The sequence below is a fragment of the Sus scrofa genome, chromosome 7, assembly GCF_000003025.6.
Source record: "Sus scrofa isolate TJ Tabasco breed Duroc chromosome 7, Sscrofa11.1, whole genome shotgun sequence".
Lineage (NCBI taxonomy): Eukaryota > Metazoa > Chordata > Mammalia > Artiodactyla > Suidae > Sus > Sus scrofa.
The window spans coordinates 76,950,981-76,962,087 of NC_010449.5; the positions used below are offsets into that span (position 1 = coordinate 76,950,981).

Below are 11,107 nucleotides of genomic sequence, written 5' to 3' on the forward strand. Positions count from 1 at the left end.
ATTTAAAAATCATTAAATACTTTACTCACATGTGAAAGTGGAGAAAGTTATGTAGCAGATAACTTTGTCCTTAGCAATGATAATAAACAGGTATTTCATTGTCCTATATTGTCAGTCTTTCTTCAGGTTGCGATGTCAGAAAGTTGAAATACCTAGCAGTTTTTAATGAAATCCTTTTTTGTTTTTCTAAATAGAAAGTAAGTGCCTCCCAAGAGTGAATAGTGGAGGTTTTGGATAGGAAGTCTGAGAAGAGTGAGAAGATTTAATACAGTCACAGCAGGAATTGACAATGAGAGAGGATTTCAGAGAAAATGACTGCTTTTGGGCATTCTAGTTAGTGAGTCTAGTTAGTGTTGAAGATGACAACAGGTTTCAGTGACCCCAATTTTGCACATTTGCATGGTATTCTTGAACTCTGCTTGCCAAATATGCATTATAAGAAGATAGATATTGATCATTATAAGAAGATAGATATTGAATAATTGGGAATTAATAAGATAATTGGTATTACCCAGAACTGGGTCAAAACAATGAGACTAGGTGCTAAAGACTGAAGGAGGGCCATGGAGTTCAGATGCTATAGATAAGAAAATAAAAGTTAGGAAGCCTCTGAGAAATAAGATGATATTTCTTACTTGGCACATCGTGCAATTGTTTTCCAGTTTTTATTGTAATATTGTTTCAGTATTAATTTATCAAAAATTTTATTTTGCCACCCATCTCCATCTGCTCATCTTATTCTTCTCCATTTCAGCTTTTCATGCTTTTAGATTGTTTTCTTGATGTTTTACAAACACTGCTTATTTACTGCACATAGGATGATGTTTTCTAAATTTTTGTTCTAATTATTAAAATGAAAAATTTTCAGAAGCTTTCTTCTCCTCTTTGTGCTCAGGATATTTTCTTTCCTATTTGCTTTATGTGTGTATACTTGGTATTTGTTTCATACAACATTCTTATTTCTTACTACTTCAAGTGGCAGGTTAATTTGAAAATCACTTAGTATGTTGCCCATTTCATGCAATTCTGGTGGGACAAATCAGATATTCTTCTAACTTTATATTTGATCTCTCAGATACTCTTAACAGAGTTTATGAAACATCTAAATCGTCAGTCAATATGTACTGCTAACAGTCTCTTCCTGGCTGAATCTATATTATCTGTGGGAAGTAGAAGTCAAAAGACAAACTGTGCCAGTGGAGCTCAGAGTTATTAACTCCTGTTATTTTTCATGTGAGATCACCTACTAATGATAACTTTTAATGGTAGAACTAATGACAGTACTGTTAAAAATACTCATTTATTCTGTAATTTAGGAAGATAAACTTAGGAGAATATTTTGGTTTTTTTTAATTTCTATTTTTAGTCTTTTTTTAGGGGTGCACCCTGGGCATATGGAGGTTCCCAAGCTAGGGGTCCAATCAGAGCTGTAGCCGCTGGCCTACGCCACAGCTACAGCAACACTAGATCTGAGCTGCATCTGTGAACTACACCTCAGCTCATGGCAACGTCAGATCCTTAACCCATTGAGCAAGGCCAGGGATTGAACTGTGTCCTTATGGATGCTAGTCAGATTCCTTTCCACTGAGCCAGGATGGAAACTCCAGGATCTGCATGTTTATTACTGGTATGTAGAAATACATTTGATTTTGCATGTTTATCTTATATCCTGTGACCATATAGAACCCACTTAATATTTCTAGGAGTTTTTGGGGTGTATTCTTTGGGATTGTCATCATAGATAATCACGTCATCTAGAAATAGTGGCAGTTAGATTTCTTTCCTGGCCTATAAGATGTGTTTACGTTTATTTGCTTTAGTGCCCCAGCAAAAACATCTAGCACAATGCTGAAGGAGAGTGATGAGAGTGGATACTCTTGTTTTGTCCCCAATCTTAGGGAAAAGTATATAGTGTTTTACCAGTAAACATACTATTAGCTGCTGAAGAAATTCCCCACTATTCCTTTTTCAGAGTTTTCTCGAGGGTTGACCATTGAATTTTGGCAAGTGTTACTTCTGCATAGAGTAATATGATCTTGTGATTCTCTCTTTTTTATTTTTTACTCTGTTACTTCGATGAATTCCATCAATTGATTATCAAACATTGAAGAAAGTCTTGCATCCCTGAAAAAAAATCCATTTGTGCTTAATGAATTATTCTCTTATATGCTGATGAGTTCTACTTGTTAATATTTATCAAACTTGTTAACCAACTTTGTGTCTATATTAATGAGGAATATTTCTCTGGAGTTTTCTTTGGCATTGTCTTTGTGTGATTTGCTATCAGGGTAATACTAGCTTCATAAAATGAATGAGGAATTGTTTTCTTTCTATTTTCTAGAAGAAATTGTGTAGAATTTATGCTAAGTTTTGTTCAAATGTTTGGTAAAATCCTCTAATAACGCTACCTGAGCCTGTGGATTTTTTAATTTAAAAGTTCAGTTTCTTCATAGACATTGTGACTTCAGCTTCCTCTGGCTCCTGCTCTGAGGAGAGATGAGGAGGAGCTGCACCTGGGGCCCACAGTGAGGTTTGGGGACAGGCAGCAGATGCTCCCAGAGCACTGTGCCTCCGCGCAGAAGTAGGTTCCTGCATCTGCAGACTGGGCGGCCGTGATGTGCAGGGAGCTGTCCTTTCCAGTGTCTCCAAACCGAGCTGTCAATCTGTTCGGCTTCTTCACTTCTCCTGGCTTAGTCAACAACATCAAGAAGACGGGACTCCCCCCAGGCCTCTGCTTATACCACTGAAAGCTGTATAAAGTGCTTGAGGAATTGCAGTATGTGGTGAAGTTCTCTCCTTCTTGTAGGAGCGAGAATTTAGGAATTTGGTTTATCTGCTGTCCGTCCACTTCTGTTGAGAGAAACAGTGGGAGGCATCAGAGAAAGTCCGCTTAGATGTCTATCCTCTCAGCTACTATGGTCTCTCTCATTCTTCTTGTGTATGTTCCTCTTCTCTCCTTGACTCCCTCCCCAACACCCTCTACCTTCCTACTTTTTAGTTTTTGTGTTTTTCTCAACATCTTTACTCTCAATCAGAAAATCTCCTTCCTACAGTTGCCTGCAGATAGATGAGGTGTTTGGAAGCAATCAGGGAAACCCCAGACTCACGGGATCTTATGTGTTGCATCCATAAGATCAACACAGGTATTATGAGTACCATCTTCCTCTTCTTCTCCAGAAAAGAGTTGCTGAATCTGACTGTGTGTCTAATGGATTTTCTTTGTATAAGCTTCTTCTAGACTCAGAGAAACCTTGTGGTATACCACTGCCGTTTGGAAGGAAAGGGGAAAGGAGTGACTGCAATTTGAGTCAGCCAATCAGACTTACCACTGTTTCACCCATCTTCAGAAGGGGGGCAGGGGTCTATGTTTGCAGGTGCTGCCCCCCTGTGGTTGGATCAAAAACTGCTGATTTTAGGAAGAGTTCCTTACACAGTGCTTTCTAATTCAAGTGGTACAATTGTTTGTCAAGGCTTGGAAAGGAGTTAATACACACTGATATTGTTTGACGAGGAACAATTTGCCTTTTAAAAATGGATTCTTGGATTTTTAAAACTAGAGCATCAGAAGGAAATGAAATTTTTCTTTTGCCATTTCCAATTTAATCAGAATTGTGTAGTATATGTGTCTCTGCATGTGCTAATGGAATGTATTAGGTCACAGGCATTTTAATAAATGTGGAATAGCCCATAATTTATCTTTAGATGGCCTGTGATCTCGAAATGGAAGATAAAGCATACCTGTTTCTCTGTTGTCATACAGATTATCGTGGTTGTAAATTGTTCAATTTTGAGCTCATATTTATTTACTGTCTCACTACATTACATTTACACATAATAGGGATTTTTACAAAATAACATAATTTGACATATCAAATTATCAGATATGAATTTCTATCAGATATGAATTTCTCTAAAAAGACTTCTTTAAACAAAACTCTTGGATGGGTGTTCTCATCGTGGCGCAGCAGAAACCAATCTGACCAGAACCATGGGGTTGTGGGTTCAATCCCTGGCTTCGCTCAGTGGGTGAAGTGTCTGGCATTGCCGTGAGCTGTGGTGTAGGTCACAGATGCTGCTTGGATCCTTTGTTGCTGTGGCTGTGGTGTAGACTGGCAGTTGTAGCTCTGATTTGACCCCTAACCTGGGCACTTCCATATGCCACAGATGTGCCCTCTTGGATGGGATACTGGTATGACTCCATGGAACTTCAGAAACTCTCACTTAACAGCATTTGTCAACCTATATTAGCATGACCTGCTAACTGTGGGAACTGTCTTCATGTATCTTGAGGGTATGTACTGTGTCATCTTCAAGAACTGAGCTGTCCTATGTAGTAGCTTCTACTTTAACTCTAGCACATGAGGCTACTTAAATTAAAATTAAATGTAATTACAGTTTTAGTTTCTAAACCATACCAGTCACATTTCAAGTGCTCAGTAATGACAATAGGCTAGTGGTTATTGATTAACGCAGATATAGAACATTTCTACCATATCAGAAAGTTCTATTGGTCAGTGAGCTCTAGAATATAGAATCTGTGGAAATAAGGCTTTTGTTTTCTGTTTTGTATCACAAAGTCCCAGATGTGAGGGAGTTCCCACTGTGGCACAGTGGGTTAGGAAGCCAACATAGTGCTTGTGAGGATGTGGGTTCAATCCCTGGCCTTGCTCAGTGGGTTAAAGATCCAGCATTGCACCCAGCTGCAGCTTAGGTCAGAGATGCAGCTCAGATCTGGCATTGCCATAGCTGTGGCACAGGCTGGCAGCTGATCTCTGTTTTGACCCCTAGGTCCGCCCCCACCCCAAAATTCCCAAATCAGACAACGTAACACACATCAACAGAATGAAGGATAAAAGCTACATGATCATCTCAATAGATGTAGGAAAAGATTTTGACAAAATTAAATATCCACTCATGATAAAAACTTTCAACATACTTGGTATAAAGGGAATATAATGCAAAATAATAAAGGCAATCTATGACAAACCCAGACCTGTCATCGTGTTCAATAGTAAAACTCTCAAAGCTTTTTCTATAAGATTAGGAACAAGAGAAGGATGCCTCCTCTTGATACTCTACTTAACACACTACTTGAAGTCCTTACCACAATAATTAGAAATCAAAAAGAGGGAGTTGCCGTCGTGGCGCAGTGGTTAACGAATCCAACTAGGAACCATGAGGTTGCGGGTTTGATCTCTGACCTTGCTCAGTGGGTTAACAATCCGGCATGGCCGTGAGCTGTGGCGTAGGTCGAAGATGCGGCTCGGATCCTGCTTTGATGTGGCTCTGGCGGAGGCTGGCGGCTACAGCTCCGATTAGACCCCTAGCCTGGGAACCTCCATATGCCACAGGAGTGGCCAAAGAAATGCCAAAAAGACAAAAAAAAAAAATCCAATTTCCAATTGAATCAAAAAGAAACTTATACCTAGGACTAAATTTAACCAAGGAGCTGAAAGACCTGTGCTCTGAAACTATAAGACACTGATAAAGGAAAATGCAAGACAGTACAAATACTGGAAGATATTCGATGTTCTTGGGCTGGAAGAATGAACACTGTTAAAGTGTCCTTACCTACCAAAGCAATCTACAGATTCAACACGATCCCTCTCACAAGACAGCGTTTTTCACAGAACTAGAACAAATCATCCTAAAATTTGTAGGACCCCCAAAAGCCAAGGCAATTTTGGAAAAAGGAAAAAGGACAAAGTTGGAGATATCACACTCCCCAGTATCAAAATACCCTACAAATTTCAGTAGTCTAACATGTTAAGGTGCTGGCACAAAAGCTGAGATTCAGCCGATGGAACTGAATAGAGAGCCCAGAATCAACGCCTGGTACATATGAGCAATCTGTGACAGAAGAGGCAAGAATGAGCAACAGGGAAACACGGTTTCTTCAAAAACTGGTATTGAGCAAAACTGGACAAGTACATAGTTAAGAAGAAAACGAGAACATTCTCTCACAACATGTTCAACACAAAACTCAGAATGGATTAAACTGCAACGTGAGACCTGAGCTCATAAACTCTTAAAGAAAATACAGGCAGTATGCTTGCTGACATTCATCTTTGCACTATTCTTTTTCCATTGGTCTTCCAGGCAAGAACATAAAAAGACCCCGAATCTGAAAAATGGGACCTAATAAACAGAAATATTTTGCAGAGTGAAGGAGATCATTAACACAAAAAAGGCAGCCTATAGAATGGGAGAAGATGTTTGCAAGTGGTTAGTCAATAGGGTTATGTCCAAAGTATATAGAGAACTACTACATGCACAGTTAAAACTACACAGAGTTTGAAAGATACACAGAGGACCTGAAGAGGCATTTTCCAAAGAACCATGCAGGTGGCCCGCAGACAAGGGAAAGTACTCATCATCTCTGATCATCAGGAAGATGCAAGTCAAAACCACAAGGATATGTCACCTCACATCTATACGAATACTATCGTCAAAAAAGAACAAGAAAAAGAAAAAGAAAATAATGAGTTTTTCGAAGATATGAGGAAAGGGAACCTTTGTGTCTTCGTGCTGGGAAAATAAACTGGCACAGCACTATTAAAACCACATGCAGATGCCTCAAAAATGTGAAAGTATGAGTTCTATATAATCAGCAATTCCATTCCTGGGTGTCTATCAGAAGAAAATAGAACACGGGTCCAAAAATATATATGTACCTTAAGGTTCACAGCAGCCTTATTTCCAAAAGCCAAGATATGGAAACAACCTCAGTATTCATCCATTGTACACTTATATACAAACACATATACAAGCAATATTACATAGCCATGAAAAAGAATGGAATCTTGTCCTTTGGGACAACATGATAGACCTGGTGAGTTTTACGACCTAGTGAAGTAAGTCAGGCAGAGAAGGAAAATGCTTCACTTCCATATGAATCTGTAGTGCAGAACAACAGAAACCGACTTAGAGATACAGGGACAAACTCCTGGTTATAGAGGAGAAAGGAGGAGAGGGGGTGAAAGAGGTGAAGGGATTAAAGGTACAAACTTACACTGACACCATAAAGACATAAATGTGTAAGTCCAGCCAAAGAAGGAATGGATCCTGCCAAGGCTGACTGTAGCCAGTGAAACTGATTCAGACTTCTTGCCAGAGACAAGAAAAAATGTTGAGTGAGTCAGATAAATGACACATATTGGGTGCTGCAGACCAGCAGGATGGGATGGGAGGCTTTGCAATTGCCTGTGGGGACGCAGTGCAGTGAGGCAGCCCTGAACATTCTTGAGACAGCCAGCTAAGCTGGAAAACATCTTCATTGGAGTGATCTTTCTGTTCTTTTCGTTCCTTGCACTCGTACCATTTTGGAATCCGGCACACTGTGGCTACATAATTATCTTAACTCTGTCCTCTTACCAGGGACCCTCTAGCTACTAGAGGTTCTAGTGCAGAAGGAGATACAGATTGAGAAGGGAAGACAGAGGCCGAAGTCCCAAATCTGTGGGCCAAAAGTGTCAGTGGAAATTGTACAGTGTAGGTGAGGAACAAAAGCATGTGAATGCCCTGTGGGGGCCTCGTGGTGGGGCGGTGGCTGGAGGAGGGCTGAGCCCTCGGAGGGTTCCTGTACAGGCTGCAGGTGCTGGGGAGCGCTGTGCTCCCCAGCACAGAGGTACGTGTGAGTCTGTGGTCTGGGCAGAGGAAATGTACAGTGAGCTGCGGCGTTCTGTGCGACTGTCGGGCGTTTTCTGCATTTTTGGGCCTGCAGAATGGTAACAGTGGCTGAGGTGGCTCCTGGGGCCAGACGATATCCTGCACACTCCCGGAAGAGGAAAAATTTGCACCCTGGGCGTTGCGACTCCTAACCTTGAGACAGGGAGATACACAGCTGAACCCCTGCAGGTTGGGTGTCAGGATTGTTCTGGACAGGTTCCAGTTTCTGTAGCCAATCAGCTCACCAACAAACCCTGCTCAGGTGAGCCTCAGTGACATGAAGCCCCACCCTGCAGCCCCACCCTGCTGTGAACACTGAACTTAAAAAAGTTAGTCTTTCCTTTTCAAAATGAAAAAGAAAGAGAAAGGGAGAGAAAAAGAAAGAAAAGAAGAGAAAAAAAGAAAAGAGAAAAAAGAAAAGAGCGAAGAAAAAAAAGAAAAAGAAAAAAAAGAGAAAGAAAAAAAAGAAAGAAAAAAAGAAAGAAAAAGAAAAAAGAAGAGAAAAGAAAGAAAAAAGAAGAGATGATGGAAGGAAGGAAGGAAGAACAGACGGTAAGGGAAGTGGAATCTAGGATGTTTTAGGAATCAACGATGTCTAGGATTCTGTCTTCTCTGTACTGTTTGCCTTCACGGAACGTGCCAACTGCTTTAAAAAGAAGCTCAAGCTGAGACCCCGAGTCTTTTAAGCTGCAATGTGCCAGTACATTTGTGTTCCCCTCCCCCTGCAGACTCGGTCACCGTGTCACTCAAAACACAGAATATTTGTCTGAATTGCTCCAATGGGTGGATGTTTTCCTCCAGTGGAAGGAGGTTTCACCCTTCCTGAATTCAGCCTCAAAGTCTTTGATGCCTAAAACAAGGCTGTTTCCACATATGTACTTCAGGAGAAGCTGGAGTCCTTGGTGGGGGTGGTGCATGTACCAGAAGAGAAAAGGTGGAACAAAGATGAGAAGTTGCACCTCAGCCCCAGAGGGTCTCCTTCAGGGACAGTGATGCGGTCGTCAGGCCGGGTCACTGACTGGGCTCCGGCTTCTCCTGAAACATCAGTGCTGAATCAATGAACCTGGCTAAAAGGAAAAGTCCCAGTTCAAAGGCAAACCAGAGCAATGTCCCATGTGTGGCCAAGGGAGTACAATGGCACGGTACTCACTCAGGAGGAACAGGAGCAGCTCAAGCATCAGGGTGAACACTGAGATCGTGGTGGGGCAGCAAAGAGACAACGAGCTCCTTTCTGGGCTACTCCCCACGAGCAAAAGTCTGATGACCAGGGAACTTGAACCCAGGTTGCTTTGAGGGTGAGGAATGACAAGGTATGTACCTTTCTTCTTCCAAGGGACATTATGCTGACCCTTAGAAAGAGAGGCTGCCTTAACAAAATTACCTGCCTGTGGATTCTGAGATGCTTCCCATGTCATTGAGCAAGAAATGTTGTCAGAATATCTCTTTACACTGCAGGGCGGGAAAGTGTTTGTGAGCCTGTTCTGACCTTTTACAGAAAAGGCATTTTCAGTTTACACACCAGCGCCCCCTAGGTGCAGATCCAAGGAGAAATTCACTTTTTTTTTTTTTTTTTTGTGGAAACTTGCTCACCTTCTTCCTGCACTGTGTGTAGGTTGAATTTCAAAGCATTACAAATATGTCCAGAGGAGGATTTAAGTTTGTAGCCCCTGAAACTTATAAGATTGGCCTTTTAAAAAAACATACAATTATGGATTAAAAAATTGGAGAGCGTATACTTTTCAGAAATAAAAGCATTACACATTTCAGGAAAGGAATACCACCAACAGCATAAATCTACAAAGTTACATGATATGTTACTACTTATTTCCCAAACCCATTTCTGTAATTTTTTTTTTTTTGCTTTTTATTTTTAGGGCTGCACGTGAGGCATATGGAAGTTCCCAGGCAAGGGAACAAATCAGAGCTACAGCTGCCAGCCTACAGCACCTTTCATAGCAACACTGGATCCTAGCTGTGGACGACCTACACCACAGTCCATGGCAATGCCGGCTCCTTAACCCACTGAGTAGGCCAGGGACTGAAGCCGAATCCTCATTGATACCAGTTGGATTTGTTTCCACGGCACCTTGACATTTTCTTCAGTGGCTAAGCTATCATTATTTTGTCTTGACTGACTGTCTTCTTTGTGCATTTTTTTTCACTTTAAAGGCACCCGATGCAGTGGGAAGACAAAAAAGCACATAAGTGGATTTTTAAAGACAATTTTAATTTGCAATAAGCACCATGAAGACAATAGAGTACTCTGTTGAGATGGACAGTTACTGCTGAGGTGAGGAAAGGCATCAGCTCTCAAGAGGCTATGGAGGGAGGGCTCCACCCTGACACTTAACTCCTGCAACCCCAGGCAAGGTACTGAACCTCTCGCATGTCCTTTTCTCTAAGTGGCCGGGATCTTTCTGCTGGGCGCTGGGCTCAGCACTAGCGTTCATCATCACTCACTCTCATAAGAACGCTGCCTGGCAGACACAACCAAATTCCACACTGTAGATATGAAGAAACCAAAGCCTAAACCCCACTGAGTGCTTTAGCTGAGATCACTCAAGGGATGAGTGGTAGATCTAGAAATACACCCAAGTCTTGATCTCAAGCACTTTGCTTCACTGCCTCCCTAAAGGAGGATGGAGGGACCCTAGCATGAAGGGTTCCAGTAAGAACTGAGTGAGAACACAATCAATCACCTAGGATAGGAGTTTCCACTGGAGTTTCCAGTGGTTAAGAGTCCCAACGGCAGTGGCTTGGATTGCTGTAGAGGTGCAGGTTCAAACCGCAGCTGGTGCAGTGGGTTAAAGATCTGGCATTGCTTCAGCTGCAGAGTAGGTCACAGGCTGTGGCTCGGATTCAAACCTTGGCCAAGGACCTTCCATATGCCATGGGTGCGGCCATACGTTTTTTTTTTTTTTTTTAAGTAACTACCTTGGATAATACCCTCCCTGCCATATTCACTCAATACGCTGCAGCAATGCAGAAAAGCTTGGTGAGTTTGGAGACGCTGCCTGAAATTGCCAAGAATTCCGATCCACAAGATAAAGCATGATATTTTTAGGAGGTGCACTTAGCATGTTTCACCAGCAGATTTGAATATTATCATCTGTGTCCCATGGTCTATCATGGTTTGTAACTGTTAGTGGGGAAATCAGCTCATTAGGGCAGCATATTGAGAGACTGGGTGGCATATGATAATATGGAAAGAGTATTCTATGCAGCATTTGCTACAACTCCTTATTTCTTCTTTCATCCTTGAGTCTTGCTACCACTTCTCAGCCTATTTCTATACTACAAGAGAGGCCGGAGCAGTCAACACCATTTCGCTTGCCAGAGGAAACATGTCCCATCTTCTGTAATCACTTTGAGCTGTCTTTTCAAGGTAGCCTATTAGTCTCCAGCCAGTATCATCTCCTGTCTTTTATTGGTCATTTGA

The 11,107-nt window shown here is 41.6% G+C and overlaps 1 protein-coding gene and 1 gene segment (V, D, J or C); both read right to left on the bottom strand.

Annotated features, from left to right (window-relative positions):
* Window positions 1–11,107, bottom strand: part of LOC102158035 (uncharacterized) — a 584,796-nt gene that overhangs the window by 479,766 nt on the left and 93,923 nt on the right.
* Window positions 1,531–3,317, bottom strand: LOC102165509. The segment is given in 2 exon segments: window positions 1,531–2,850; window positions 3,108–3,317. Coding segments are annotated over 2 exon segments (438 nt in total).